The sequence below is a fragment of the Misgurnus anguillicaudatus genome, chromosome 15 (assembly GCF_027580225.2).
Source record: "Misgurnus anguillicaudatus chromosome 15, ASM2758022v2, whole genome shotgun sequence".
In the NCBI taxonomy this organism is placed as follows: Eukaryota; Metazoa; Chordata; class Actinopteri; order Cypriniformes; family Cobitidae; genus Misgurnus; species Misgurnus anguillicaudatus.
In genome coordinates, this window is record NC_073351.2 from 17,003,084 (window position 1) to 17,018,915 (window position 15,832).

Here is a 15,832-nt window from a genome sequence, read left to right on the forward strand (position 1 = left end):
ATGACTACCATGTACCCATCCTCTGATGGCTACTTCCAGCAGGATAATACACCATGTCACAAAGCTCGAATCATTTCAAATTAGTTTCTTGAACATGACGATGAGTTCACTGTACTAAAATGGCCCCCACAGTCACCAGATCTCAACCAAATAGAGCATCTTTGGGATGTGGTGAAACGGGAGCTTCGTGTTCTGGATGTGCATCCCACAAATCTCCATCAACTGCAAGATGCTATCCTATCAATATGGGCCAACATTTAGATTCTCATATAATCATATGTGAAATCAAAGTTTACTGCTAAGGGAGTGTCTTGCGTATATTTTGTGAATATATTATCACTGTAAAAAATTGTCATAATTTTATCGTAAAATTGCCGTAATTTTACGGTAAAATGCTTGGCAGCAGGGTTTCCAGCAGTGCACAGTTTCATTACCACATTCTAAATTACGGTTGTTCAGTAAATTAAAGCATGCCAGCATTTTACCGTAAAATTAAGTCAATTTTTTTACAGTGATAATATTAGCTTTGTACCGTAATCCTACGGTATTGGTATTCCTATGAACAATAATATTATTATTACTGGTAATTGTTCTGCTTAGCCTGTACTGCACACATAAATGCATGCACACTTAGATTGGATTAATTTTTTAAAAATAATTTGTCAAGTCTTTGAGACTCAGTCACACTTACATAATCATTGACGTGATTTTTATGACGTGATTTTCACAGTGAATTTTATCAACTGCCACATACCATGTGAAACTTCTGGGATGTGTGAACTTTGCATCACGGTCAAAATCAGCTATATTGAAATTGCATAAAATTGCCCAATAGATGCATATTGCAAAAATAGCGGTTATTTGTGCTAAAGATGTATGAAGTATACTGTTGTATTCTGATGTTATAATGCTACATGAAAAGATGCTTTTAGCACAGGCTGCTACTTTTTGCTGTATTGATCAATCTCAGATCTTTGGCTTGCCTGTTACTCTGACTGCTGGAAAGCACTGTGATTTCCTGTCTGAGTGACTCTGAAGGCTTTGCTAACCTCACAATGCTGACCCCCATCAGAGTAAATCTCTGGAGATGGGAAAAGGAAGAAATCAGTCCCAAACTTTCTTCATTAAATCTGACGATCAATTCCCACCAAATGAATGTTGACAGCCTTAAAGAGAGAGAATGAGTGAACCCGTGGGCATCAGACAGGAAGGACTTGATTATTTCAGAGTCCACCAGACTCACGCAGCTGTGGGTCCCTCATCTGTGGAGCTTGATTAAAGTTTGTCTCAATGTCACAAGGACTTGAACCTTCAAAAACCCCTCTGTGATATAAAATAATGTGCTGACATCTTAAAAAGGACCTTCAAGTGTTTGGTAGCTAAACACTAGGGTTGGTGCTTGAATTACTAAGGTCCTAGGTACTTGTGTTGGTCCCATCCCTCACTACTTATGTTTTGTATGACTGGCCCACAACAACAGTCCTGGTAAAGTTACACAAACAAATACTTAGACACTGTCTTGTTTTTTAGGTCTCAAGGGTTCCTTGCAGAGGATGCAGCTGGAATATGTAGATGTAGTCTTTGCCAACCGGCCTGATAGCAATACACCAATGGAGGGTGAGTTATGGAAATATGTTTGTCAGATATTTACTATAAAAAGTATTTGTATTTATAGAGCAGTGCATGGCATAGCATGAAGACACACATGATCTTTTACAGATTTTACTAAAAATGTATTTGACCTTGTCGAAACCAAATGGTGTAGTGAGCGATGCTCCAATATGTGGCATATTTGGAGACCCATTTTTAATTCCCAGCTTAAGGTCTTCGGCCACCCCCATTCCTTTTTCTCCACTCTGTACATTCATGTCATTTCTACAGTATACACACTGTCTGTGCAATATAGGTTGAGAAAAATAAGAAAAAAAAATGTTGTTGACCTTAACTAAAGCATGGGATACGTGCAAAAGATGACAGTACTGCATCAAAAGTCAGAGCGGCACAAATGAGTAAGTGCCTCATACTAAAAGGGTTCGTGTCCTGCAGGCACATGTTCATCTAGGGTCTGAATACTTTGAAAGATGTAGTCATGATAACAGGGTTATGATTAAGTGCAGTCCCCAGGACACCATCACAATAATAACACTGAATAATCTCACTTTTATACTCATACCCAAGGTAGACAATACAGCCAACAGGGTTTTGTTAAGATTCGGTTCTTCTCAAAGTTTCCAGGGCGGTCAACCTGAAAATCCAATCTACTGTTATAATGTGTTTTTGGACTCGGGACAACATTCGTATGGATGGGTGGGAAAATATACTTGTAAGTGTGGGAATAATAAATGGGCTTTGCAAAACATTTTAAGGTTGTCATCCTACTACATTGACAGGCCTGACAATAAACCTAAGACTTTCAAATAGATTTAAGTACCAGAAACAAATATGTCATCAATTGTTATATGATATTAGATAAATTATGAATTGTGAGAGGTTAATTCTCAGAAGAGCTGAATGAGGAAACAGAAGGTAATTGAATCAGCCTCATATTACATTCAGTTCTTATCCTATTATCTCTAGATGTGTAACATATACAGAGGTGATGGAGATAGTTGAGAAATAACCGACTTTGTGATTAATTTATTATGCTGAAAAGCACTGTTGTTGTTTAAATATGTGCTTCATAGATAAATTGGACATGGAATTGGATGTACAGGAAGCTAGAGAGATTGAAAAAAGAGTGATCATGTTTAATGTAGAGTTTCTTAGGAAAAACAAAAATGCATTGAAAGTCTATTTGACAGCCCTGAACCCTTTATACAGCAGAAGAGTCTGGAAACCAGTCAAAAACTAGCCAATCAGAAATGCTGATGAGTTGGCTGGAGGGTGGAGATTTGAAATTAGCAAAATGAAGCCGGTTAGCAAAATTACAGAGCGAGCGTTTGACATCCTCTGGATTGTTGTGAGCTCAGTCAAATTCACTCTTTAAAGAGGATCAGCATGCTTTACTGTTAATCAAAGTACTGCTTAGAGCTGTGTTGTTGTGAAGCATTCAGGGTTTAGTTTTATTTCAAAACCTCACTGTACTTTCAAAGTCACTCTGACTTAAACATTTATTCCAAGCCTCCCTTTCACACGCTTCTTTACTAAGATCCCAGCACATCGTACGACCACAGAATTTAACCACAGTGTTTGCAAACCTCGTACAATGTCAGAATAAATGGTCATACTATGTACCCCAGCTGTCACTGAGGTTGTACTGTTTTGAAAAGTTAAGATTTGCACTTGAAGAGTTAAGTTTTACATAGAGAGGTGGGGTAAAGCAATTTTTATCAGAGCTTCTCTGTCATTTTAGTCCTGTCCAAATGCTCCATGTCAGTAATTATTACGGACAATGTCAGAAAAGATTACAGCGACTTTTACTTTCAGTTAATCCCAGCAAATAGACCAGCTGTAAATATGTAAATTTCGTAATTTCCTGTTATTTTGCGTGGTTTTTTTTTCAAATATGGAAACGCTTGAAGAAGCATTCACTTGCTTTCTAGCCGTGGAACAAGTCAGTTCCTGGATACGACAACACAGTGTTTCCTCCCTATAGTCCAATTTCCATTTTTCTCATTGGCGCCATGTTGCGTTTGCAGACTTTGCACATGTTATATCAGGGAGCAAGGTAATGTGCACGTGACGATGAAGCGAGATGACAGCACTCCGTAATCTAGTTACTCCTCCCACTTTTGAATGTTTTGCTGAGATTTTTAATCCCGTGCAAATTTACCATTATATTATACAGTAGACATCCTGTGGTAAACATTACTCCATTTACCCCCATAAAACTTAATCCTTAAAAGCTTAAAAGCTTTAGGACCTCAAAGATACATTTTAGTATTGCAAATGTAAAACAAATTAAATAAATCTTATTTACTGCTGTACGGTAGATTGTATTTACTGTTTATTATTTTCTTTAACATAGTTGTATGGACTTAGTTACTCTTAGTATTATAAATGGCATTAAAGCACAAAATTCATGACTGATTATAAGTCAGTCATTGAATAAACTGGATCCTCCATGTAAAACAAACCCAAAACTGCGTTTTTGGAAACACTGATTACCTGAACAGTGACTTCACAAAATTATAATTTACAACAAAACAACATCAATAATATAAGAGCTTAAACCTTTATGACATTTTATTAAAAAATATTTAAGTTAAAGTTCTTATCAGTTCTTATTCTGTGAAAATGCTTACAAAAACAAAATATTCAGATGCAAAATATTGTGGGTATTCCTTACCACATGTGCAAATAAATATACGTTTATTTCACTTGAATGTTTTAGTTTAATGGGTTTTATACGCTTAAGTTAAATGATATCAGATGTTTGACTTGAATGCGCTAAAGTTTTTGATTAAAAATGACTCAGTCCAACTTATTTTAGGACTATGTGCAGTGACAATAAAACAGTTAAAAGGACATTCCACTTTTTTGAAAATATGCTCATTTTCCAGCTCCCCTAGATTTAAACATTTAATTTTTACCATTTTGGAATCCATTCAGCTGATCTCCGGGTCTGGCACAAGGCACTTTTATATAGCTTAGCACAATCCATTGAATCTGATTAGACCATTAGCATTTTGGTAAAAAAACACCAAAGAGTTTCAATATTTTTCCTATTTAAAACTTGACTCTTCTGTAGTTACATCGTGTACTAAGACCGACAGAAAATTAAAAGCTGCGATTTTGCAGGCAGATATGGCCAGGAACTATACTCTCTCATTCTGGCGTAATAATCAAGGACTTTGCTGATGTAACATGGCTGCAGCAGGCGTAGTGACATTACGCACTGCCCGAAAATAGTCCCCTTGGGTTACGTTCAATGGCAGGGGATTATTTTCGAGCAGCGCGTAATATCACTACGCCTGTAGCAGCGATGTTACAGCAGCAAAGTCCTTGATTATTACGCCAGAATGAGAGTATAGTCCTAGCCATATCTGCCTAGAAAGTCATCTTAGTGCACGATGTAACTACAGAAGAGTCAAGCCTCAAATAGGAAAAATATTGAAACTCTTTGGTTATTTTTTTGCTCGATGCTAATGGTCTAATCAGATTCAATGGATTGTGCTAAGCTATGCTAAAAGTGCTAGCGCCAGAACCAGAGATCAGCTGAATGGATTCCAAAACGTTAAGAATCAGATGTTTAACTCTAGGGGAGCTGGAAAATTAGCATATTTTCAAAAAAAGTGGAGTGTCCCTTTAAGAGTTATTCTAACATGACTTCTTTATACTAGTTTTACATCTTCATGGGGATAAAGTAAACGTCCCTGCACCTCATATGCTACTGTACATTTTATCTTGGTCTAGTATATCTCTCTAAGGACTAGCACTGCTTAAACCAGAATCTAAAGCCAATATACCAACAAATTAAAAGACCATGCTGACTGTAAATTTGTACTTTATCTCTGTGAACATAATGACATAACTTCTCTCTGGTTGCGTTTATGCCATGACATGGCAATGTTAAAGCCTCTCTTTCTCATAGGAATGGGCTGGTAGATAGCTATGCAGTCTTTCTGCTGCATTAATGCGTAAAATGTCCAGACTTTAGTGGTGGATTCTCACTGTGTGTGCACCGCATTTTAAAGTTTTTCTGTGACATCACTTTCTTGCCTCTCCCTTTCCTTCTTGTTCTCTTTTTCAACTTTTTAATACTTGATCTGTTTTTTACCTGCAACACAGAAACATGATTACCATTTCATCAACCTGAAGGGTAAACGCTGAAGGGAATATAAAGTTACCCTGTAGTTTATCATCTGTTATTTCTCACGAGTGCATTTATTGAAACGAGTGATATCACATGGATGCAGGTGAAGCAGAACTTAATCAACTTACTAAGGCTTCTCAAATGAAGCTATATTGAACCAACCCAATTTTAACAAAAGTTCAAATACACCAGATAAAGTCTGTTCTTTTATTTTACTAAATACTAAATGTGTTGATCCATGTTTGCCTCAACCCAAATTCTGAACACCTTTAGTCACTTTTACTGTTAATAAAGCTTCTCAATGCAAACTGAGTGTCCATTTGTTTGAATAGGTTGTCCTGTTCCCTGTTTTATTAGTTGTGTATTTGTGTTCATGTCATTTTAATATCTGCAAGCAGACATTTAATGGTAAAGATTTTCCTGCATGCCTGCTAACCGCACTGGGTTGAATTTTTGTTTCTCTAGAGATTGTTAGAGCCATGACCTACGTCATAAACCAAGGCATGTCCATGTATTGGGGTACGTCACGGTGGACAGCAATGGAAATAATGGTGAGTTACAGCTTTTTTATAAAGCTCAGTTGTGATGGGGATCCTCCACATGGCAATCAAACCCAAGAGAATAAAGAAATTACTTTCATGTGGAGTGGGAGACATTAACTGTATTTCGACAGATATTGGTAACATCAGTTTTAAGACACACAAGGGATTGAAGTGTTAACTATGCAATAAGTGCTGGAAAAGATCATTGGCTTGAAAACAGGGACAGAATGCAAGAAGCAAACCGGCTTTGGTGGACAATAGAAAAGATTCTTGTATGTCTCCTTTTCTTATGTATATTGCCCACATCACATATTTTTAACCCTCTGTGTTTTGTCAGTATTGTGTGTTGCTGTAATTGCAGTGTAGCACAAGACAAGTTTGCCCAAATGGATATGTTGTAATTAAGCACTGACAGGATTATTTCATGGATGATAAATGTTGGTCTAATGAGGGTTTTTTACAGAAACAGTGGGAGAGGAGATGTGGTGATGACCTGTAATTTGCGTGACTGTGATAATACCATGTTCAGTGGTCATGACACAGGGCAACCTCCTACAGCCGCCATTACAGTGTGCAATGAGTAACGTATACCATTATATATGGATCATGAGAACTTTGTGTTTTTTGGTTGTATTTTTGTACCTGCAGGGTGTTGTATTCATAAGTTATATCATAATTATATATACAGTAGGCTATACTTAGAGGTCATATGCTAATTTACACTTTATACTGTAATTATTTTATATCACTGTGTAGGCACATATTGTGACTACAAAAAAGCAATTTTTTGGCTTTCTACTATTGCCCAAGAATAAGGATGCATGGTTTTAAAAATTTTACAGGATCCTGACATTAATAATGCAAAAGAGAACATACAAAAATATTAAAATTTTACAATAGTGTACCAAGAAAATTACAGTTTTACAGTAGCGTACCAAAAATATTAGTTTTACAGAAGCATACCAAAATATTAGTTTTACAGTAATGTACTAGAAATATTACAGTTTTACAGTAGCGTACTAAAAATATTACAGTTTTACAGTAATGTACCAGAAATATGACAGTTTTATAGTTGAATATCAGAACATTACATTAAAATACAAAAAATACAGTCTTGCAGTAGTGTACCAAAAAGTTTACAGTAATGTACCCAAACATAACATTAAAATACAAAAATACAATATTACAGTAGTGTACCAAGAAAATTACAGTTTAGAGTAGCGTACAAAAAGTATTACAGTTTTACAGAAGCATACCAAAATATTACAATTTTACAGTAATGCACCAGAAATATTAGTTTTACAGTAGGCAAAAATATTACAGTTTTACATTAATGTACCGTAGATGATAAATGTTGGTCTAATGAGGGTTTTTACAGAAACAGTGGGAGAGGAGATGTGGTGATGACCTGTAATTTGCCTGACTGTGATAATACCATGTTCAGTGGTCATGACATAAGCCACCTCCTACAGCTGCTATTACAGTGTGCAATAAGTAACATATACCATTATATATGGATCATGAGAGCTTTGTGTTTTTTGTATGTATTTTTGTACCTGCAGGGTGTTGTATTCATAATTATATATACAGTATACTTAGAGGTCATGTGCTAATGTACACTGTATACTGTAATTATTTTTTATATCACTGTCTAGGCACATATTGTTATTTTTTGACTAAGGGTGTCACGATTTCGATTTTAAATCGAAATCGATCGAAATTAAGTCACAACCTGGAACTTCAAATAAAAAAATGGAACGTCACGTCGTATCTTTAGTAAAAGATAATGAATTTTAAACTGAACCAATCATATTAATATAAGTACATATGCATATAAATAAATTGACAATAATAGTTAGATCATCCAATAATAGTTTTCTTTATTTTATTTAATAATAAAAGATATTGAATTTCAAAATAATTAATAAAATATTTTTATTAATATAAGTACATATGCATATAAATGTATATGATATGTATAGAAGTATTTTTAAACACAGTGCCTCGACCAATCTGACTCCTTCACGCGACTTACTGTCACTGCATGCACATTCAACTGTCCTCGCGGCTGCTGCTACTCTATAAAACAAAAAGGGGACAAAAGGTCCTATTGTCTTTGTGCATGTAGATGAATTAGATAAATTAATAGAAACAATACAACCTTAAATTCACACTTAAGCTATAGCCTACCGAGGTTGTGGAGGCTGGACCTTTGTGGAGGTTTTAACTGTTGCCAGCACTCCCGTGCCTTATCAGTGCATATCTTAATGCGCACCTATGGTATATATATATTTTTGGGACAATTAGAGCGGGATTCGGGGATTAAGATTTTGCTTCAGTATAATTTTTAGGACAATTAGAGCTGGATTCGGGATTCGGGACAGCAGCTTAGGTTTTGGGACTGTCACGAATTTTTCGGGAGGTCTGATCACCCTATTGGGGTATAGTCTCACAATTTCGTCTGACGGTAATAAAAGAGTGTTTTTATGGTGCAAGTATTGACAGATGTTCCTCTGACAGGAAATTTTATCAGGTATGTGCGTGTACCATATTTTTCCACTGGCAGCCCGACTAACATGGCAGGGCATCTCTGGGTTCAAGGTCAGATATTATATTTCACAAAAGGCATATCAACCTGTTCTTTAAAAAAAACGTAAAAATCGAGAATTGAATCGAACCGTGACATTAGGATCGAAAATATAATCAAATCGAGGAAATCCTGACACCCCTATTTTTGACGTTACATTAAAAAACAACAAAAATTACAGTTTTACAGTAGCATACCAAAAAATATTGTGGTTTTACAGTAATGTACCAGAAATATTAGTTTTACAGTAGCCAAAATACTACAGTTTTACTGTAATGTACTAGAAATATTAAAATTTTACAGTAATATACTTGAAGTATTACAGTTTTACAGTAGCATACCAAAATGTTACATTAAAATTACAGTAGTGTACCAGAAAAAATTGTTTTACAGTAGCATACTAAAAATGTGTTTTAAAGTAGAATACCAAAAACTTACATTAAAATACAAAAAAATATTACAGTTTTACAGTAGCATACCAGAACAATTACAGTTTTACAGTAGCATACCAAAAAAAATTTACAGTAGCATACTTAAAACTTACATTAAAATACAAAAAGAATACAGTAGGGTACAAAAATATTACAGTTTTACAGTAGCATACCAGAAATATTACAGTTTTACAGTAGCATCCCAAAAACTTACATTAAAATACAAAAAATATAACAGTTTTACAGTAACGTACCAGAAATATTACAGTTTTAAAGTAGCATACAAAAAACTTTTTTACAGTAGCATACCCAAAACTTACATTAAAATACAAAAATAATACAGTTTTACAGTAGCGTACCAAAAATATTATAGTTTTACAGTGGCATACCAAAAATATTATAGTTTTGTTGTCAATGGAAATTAATTACAGTTACAATTCATTTTAAACAGACTTGTAATTTTTAGTTCACTCTAAAATGGCGGGGCTACTTTAATAAATATTGGACTGAACACACCGCAAGCATTCACAAGCGTCATTCTAATTTTCTAAGTAACCATTGAAAGACAAGATGTTTAAAATAATACTTGCAAAGGTAATACTTTGTCTTTTCTTCTCTCTTTCTCTCTTTCTCTCTAGGAAGCGTATTCTGTGGCAAGGCAGTTTAACTTGATTCCACCAGTATGTGAACAGGCTGAGTATCATCTCTTCCAGAGAGAAAAGGTGGAGGTCCAGCTGCCTGAGCTTTACCATAAGATAGGCAGGTGTTAATCATCAGTCTGTACATTTATAAAAATATAAACATATTCCTAATCACTAAGCGCATGAAGCATCTGTTCAACTTGATCATAAATGTGACCTGTCTGTGAAATTATCTAATTAAAGTTTGATTTCAATCATTCATTTCACTTGAATTAACTTAAACAGTCAATTTCATGTAGAAAACAGTCAATCAAGTTACTTTAGCTGGGTTTTCACAGAAAGGGTCATATATAGAGTAGCTATATATAGCTGACATGTTATTATATCATCTGCATATGACTGTAGGTGTGGGGGCTATGACATGGTCACCGTTAGCCTGTGGGATCATCACTGGGAAGTATGAAAATGGCATCCCAGAATCCTCCAGGGCAGCTTTAAAGGTACCCAGATTTACAGACTAAAACTAAATACCAAATGAGAAATAGAGCTTTTTTTCAGACTACCTCTAACCTATACACTTTGTCTCTTCTAAGTCATACCAGTGGCTGAAAGACAAGATTGTCAGTGAAGATGGACGAAAACAGCAAGCTAAACTGAAAGAACTCGGCCTTATCGCTGAGAAACTGGGCTGCACGTTGCCTCAGCTCGCCGTAGGTAAGACTCTTGCTCCTCATTACCAATGAAACTGGCATGCATCACCATGTACTATAGCCGGTACCTACACAATTAGCTTGTATAATGATGTAAACCCTGACCTCTTGGAAACAACCAGAGCACCAAGGTGCAGATTAATTTTAGCTCTTAATCTTTAGCAAAAGCACACATTGTGACCCACTGACCTTTTTTAAAGATTATGTTTATTTTACTTTCTAGCTTGGTGTCTGAGGAACGAGGGCGTAAGCTCCGTCCTGTTAGGAACCTCCAATGCAGAACAGTTAACTGAAAACCTGGGAGCCATACAGGTAAGCATGGAAATTGTAAAATCTATTCAGAAAGTACAAGTACAAGTACAACCGTACCAAAAGTCTTTTGAATAATTTCGTCTGTTGCACATACAGGTACTTCCAAAGATGACATCCCATGTAGTGTCAGACATCGATCATATACTTGGAAACCGGCCGTTCGGCAAGAAAGACTACCGGTCCTAGGGCCTCTGTTCATGCCGAGGGTGGAGACAGAGATATGTGCAGCAGTTCCTATGCCCTAAGTGGTTCCTGTTTCGAGGCTTTTACATCATTGGTCTGGCCTCTCTGAAGCCTTAGAGTGCTACGCTCCATAACGTGTACCTGCATTCCCCTCCGTCTTTGCTGGTGCCCTTTTGCACATCAACACTACAGCAAGAATCTCTATGATTGGTGTCCAGGTGTCATTTAATAATGACGCCTTGCAGGAAAGATGGCAGAGCTGCTGAGCCCTTTGGTGTGATCTGTGAACTTTCTCAGTGTCCATACTTGGCCTGTGATCTGTCACCCTCTTGTGTTCAAATGCAGCAACTGCAAGTCTGTTTCCACACTGGGAGCAAGTGGAACAAATCAACGATTTATTTTAATAAGGGACATTTTGTGGTGGACACCTCTGACTTGACATGAAGTGATTTGAGGGCATCATTACTCTTACTGAACATGCAAAAGTATTATAAACAGACCTCAATTCACATTTTAGAGTATTGGAATTAAACATGCTAATTGTATAATACTTTTTTGTAAACTTGTTCCAGATTCTCCTCACTTTGCTTTTTAATTCCAAAGTTTCGATTTAAAAGACGTTCAGAGGGCATAGATTAAGACTCAATCATAAAATATAATGGGAGAAAATCTAATTAAGTCTGCGTGTACTTCATGTTTGTTTTTATTACAGCTCTTGCTTGACCTTTTTGAAAGCCATACTATCATGCCCTTAATATTTGAACACAGAAGAGCTATGGCTTGCCCTGCGTGTTTTACAAGCATTTAGAAATCAGGCATGAGCAAATAAACACAAGTATTTTTATCAGGAAAACACGGATGTTACATTGAATAAAATGCAGGTGGTTTTCTTTTAAATGATGATATGCGTGTGTACATACTAGTGCTATCTTTAGTCTAACTCTGTGCAGAGTGCCTTGATTCTAACCTGCATGAGCATTAGGGCTGGCCCATATACCCCATGGGTCCATGAGTGTAATACTGTGAGCATTACTTCATTGTAAATGATCTCTAACAAAAAAAACTTGGACTGCACCATGTGATGACTGTTTATAACTTTGTTTGAGAAAAAAGATGGCGTGTTAAATTTACAGGATGTTCTGAATCTTTGCATCAGGGTATTTTGTCAAATCTTGCATCTCCTTCCCTGTATGACCGCAGTGACTTCTGTAAATATAAATATGTAAACAGTATATGGAGGTAGATTATATGCTTAAAATAAAACACATACAGCCAGTAAAACAATGGTTGCTTAATTTCTGTGTGTCCTTTTAGTAAACATAAGAGAGAGAGAGAGATGAATAAATTGTCTTTTATTGATACAAAACAAAAAGACCAGACATAAAAAAGCGTTCAGCATTTACTGATCATGAATTTCATGAAAGTTTAACAGATGAAGTAATGGATGCATCCCAAAAGATCACAAACATCTTAATTCCTTACCACCCCTCCCTCACCAAATCCCATAATCCTCTAATTTGTTTGTCGTTTATCTCCTCCTAATGTGATCAGTCTCTTATTTGGACCCTGTGGACAGCAGGGCAATCAGACCAGAAGAGGCGCTAATGGACAGAATGTAGTTCCTGTGAAAGACACGGCAGAGAAATCATTAGATAAAAAAACAAAGCCTGATTTGATCAATCAATCAATACGCTCAGATATTTTCAACCCAGCACTGGCTCATAAAGGAGCTCACATTTGTTGGGTCAAATATAAAAATGTTATGTATTAAATTAACCAAATGGTTGGTTTTGTCTCTTTTTGACCAAACGCTGGGTGTAGGTTGATATAAATGTATACTAAGCTTACACTGTTGGGTTGAAGTTCTTCAGCAGGAAGAAAGAGGCAACGATGACCAGCAAGAGAAACAGGGTGTTGTTGTAAAAGATGGAGAAGGTTGTGGCCTCATAATCAGCGACCTCATTCTTCTTCCAAAGGATCCTGCGAGAAAGACTCACTGTTACCAATAAAGTACCTCTAAAACAATTTAAAGCAAACCTTGTGCCATAATTTGAAAGCGAAACAAAAAGACTATGTGTATGTATGTACCTCTCGTCCTTCTCTTTGCGGGACATTTTGCGGTTGTCGGCCTCAGAAAGCTTGCGAGTCACTTCCTTGGACACAGCATCTTCACGTTTCTGGGCGACCCTTAAAGTACCAAAGCTGAGGTTTAGCAACTGAGATTTATCACCTGACAAAGACGACAGGAAGAATGAAAATAACTGCAAAGACACTGTATAAAAGCCTTACTTGTGCTTAAGGACAAATTTGACATTTTTGTAAGCGAAGGCAACCAGGTATGTGCTGACTAGAGTCATGACTGCATACAGCACTGCTGACTGGACCAAATCCATATGCCAGATCCTCCAAAAGAGCCCTGTTTTAAAAAAAAAACAGTCGGGTAAGGACAAAGATGCAATCCAATGGGATTTATAAACCAACTGCAATGAAAAATGACACAATTCTTTCGTTTAGTTAATGACAGAAACTGAGCTAAATACAAAAATATTACGTTTTTATAATTAGATTTACTATAATGAAACAATTCGGTCATGTCTTTCTGTGTATGTACACCACATCATACACGTCATAGAATGGACTCAAATCTGCACAACACTAACGTTACACGATATTATTGATTGTTAAAAGGGAAAATAATGGGTAGAAGCAAGAACCACCGAGTCATACATACAGTACCAAAAGTGCTGTCTAGATAAACAAGTTAGAAAGAATGCTGAATTGGACATGAGCAGAATATCTAACGTTAGCTGGACTTACAGATGGGAATTGCGGACACAATGAGAGCATTTCCGTAGAAAAGCGCCGTGGATTTAGCCGAGAGATTCCTGCTAAAGTCCTGCAGAAGCAGATCCTCCTCTGACTGCTGTTTGTTGTTGCTTTTTGGTGGCATTGTTGTAGTCTATCCTCCTCTCGGGTCCTGGGCTCGGGCGAAAAGAGACAGACACGTATATGATCCGAATGGATGAAGCGCTTACGCCGCGTCAGCACAACCAGTTACGTAGAATGGATGCGCTGGCAGCGCAGTGAGCGAGTCACAGAGCTGCTGCCCTCTACTGTGCGGAGGACGAAATGCATATTACAGAGTTTTTTTTTAATTGTATTTATTTTATTATTATGCATGTACAGACAATTACAAACAAACAAAGCACAACTTTGGAATAGGAATTTTGGAAATGAATCATTAAAACACAAATAGTAGGCTAATTAAAAAACAATGGGGATTTAAAGATAAAAATTAAACAACATGGGCTTTTGAAAGTCTAAAGTCATATTACAGAGGTTTGACGGTGCGCACACCGATCAGAGCAGTTTTGGTGATAAAAAAAATCAGAAGCAGAAAGACAAAAACTAAAGTGAAACTTTGTGTCGGCGGGTGCAAATGTCTTGATACAAACAGATTACTGCACCGTGTGGACTGTAGAAAACGTGAAAAATCGTAGTCTTTGTTTTGTAAGACATTTGGGTATAGATGACCACCAGGTGGAGACAACTCATACAAGTTTAGGTTGTCTATGAGCCATGGGATCTTATTATGAAATAAAATATTTGATAGGTGCAGTTCAAATTCAGAGAAATTTTATTCATGTAGAAATTTTCTTGTACTTTCAACTTAAGTATTTGTACATTTTCTCTACATACATTTTCTCTGTTTCATAGTAGGGGAGAGTGGGGCACAACCTAACGCTTTTTGACTTTGGCTATCATTCATAGATTAATAATTTTTACACAATCAACACACACATCTCTGCTACAAATGAACACTTAAAGTTCATTTGTGGGACCGTTATCATAAAATTACACCGAAAGTGACAGGAGTGCAAACGTTACAACTTCCCCCATAGGTGGGGTTCATTGTAACAAACAGAGGGTTTGTTGTAACACCTGCTAGAAATTTGGTTTAAACACAAATAATTTAATAAAATTCTGTCTATATACTAAAGGTGGATATTGTTTATATATCTGCCTATAATAGATAGATATCCACACATTCATCCATCCATGATCCTTCATCTAATCATTCTTGTATTAAGCATCAATGCATATAAATAGATTTTTTGAAAGGGCTTCACAATTAAGACAACAAAATTATAATTGTGAATTATTTCCCTTAATATTGTATTAACAGTTATCATTTTGATAACTTGTATCTAAATTGTTTTCATTTCATTATCATTGTACACTGTGTAAAAATGTTTTCAATCCCAGCTATCAGTTACTAGGAGTTGCTGACATGTTTCAAAATGGTGTTATGTTTTAGGTAACAAGACAGTGATTAAAATAATACAAGATTGGATTTGGTGACTTTCACACCCAACTCAGAAATCGGAAAAAAAACTGTAGACGAAGAAATTTACTTGTATGCCTCCAAAACACTATTTGTTCAAGATCTTAACTAAAACAAATACAAACATCTCACAAATTCTCAGGAGAAGCAGCAAAATGGGGATTGAATTACATGTCTGTGAATAATAAAGAAATGCAGAAAATACCCAGTGAGGTTGAAGTTGACGTGTCAGGTGAAAGGGTTTCCCCATTCAAAAAATGCAGCTTACGCCATGACATGGGCGTAAACCTTCAGGGTTGTTACTTGCTGACTGACAGTCCTCGATC

General features: G+C 36.2%; 2 protein-coding genes across 9 annotated transcripts in view; one reads left to right on the top strand and one right to left on the bottom strand.

The window, feature by feature from the left end:
* kcnab1a (potassium voltage-gated channel subfamily A regulatory beta subunit 1a) overlaps window positions 1-12,258 on the top strand; it is a 111,097-nt gene extending 98,839 nt beyond the window's left edge. For all 7 annotated transcript variants that reach the window (XM_055173770.2, XM_055173773.2, XM_055173772.2 and 4 more), the window contains 7 exons: window positions 1,531-1,617; window positions 6,221-6,306; window positions 9,954-10,074; window positions 10,362-10,456; window positions 10,550-10,670; window positions 10,890-10,978; window positions 11,075-12,258. In XM_055173770.2, coding sequence (XP_055029745.1) covers window positions 1,531-1,617; window positions 6,221-6,306; window positions 9,954-10,074; window positions 10,362-10,456; window positions 10,550-10,670; window positions 10,890-10,978; window positions 11,075-11,164 — 689 coding nt within the window. In that variant the 3' untranslated portion in view covers window positions 11,165-12,258. The remainder of the gene's footprint in view (window positions 1-1,530; window positions 1,618-6,220; window positions 6,307-9,953; window positions 10,075-10,361; window positions 10,457-10,549; window positions 10,671-10,889; window positions 10,979-11,074) is intronic.
* Window positions 12,259-12,498: 240 nt separating this feature from the next.
* ssr3 (signal sequence receptor, gamma) lies at window positions 12,499-14,207 on the bottom strand. Of its 2 annotated transcripts, XM_055173774.2 has the most exons (5): window positions 13,979-14,200; window positions 13,451-13,577; window positions 13,250-13,348; window positions 13,010-13,141; window positions 12,499-12,783 (listed from the first exon to the last, which is right to left on the bottom strand). In XM_055173774.2, the coding sequence occupies exons 1-5, from the start codon at window positions 14,109-14,111 to the stop codon at window positions 12,717-12,719; spliced, it is 558 nt and encodes a 185-aa protein (XP_055029749.1). In that variant the 5' UTR covers window positions 14,112-14,200; the 3' UTR covers window positions 12,499-12,716. The 2 variants fall into 2 exon arrangements, with proteins under 2 accessions (XP_055029749.1, XP_073709581.1); XM_073853480.1 differs by having other exon boundaries at window positions 13,010-13,348; window positions 13,979-14,207.
* Window positions 14,208-15,832: the final 1,625 nt, after the last annotated feature.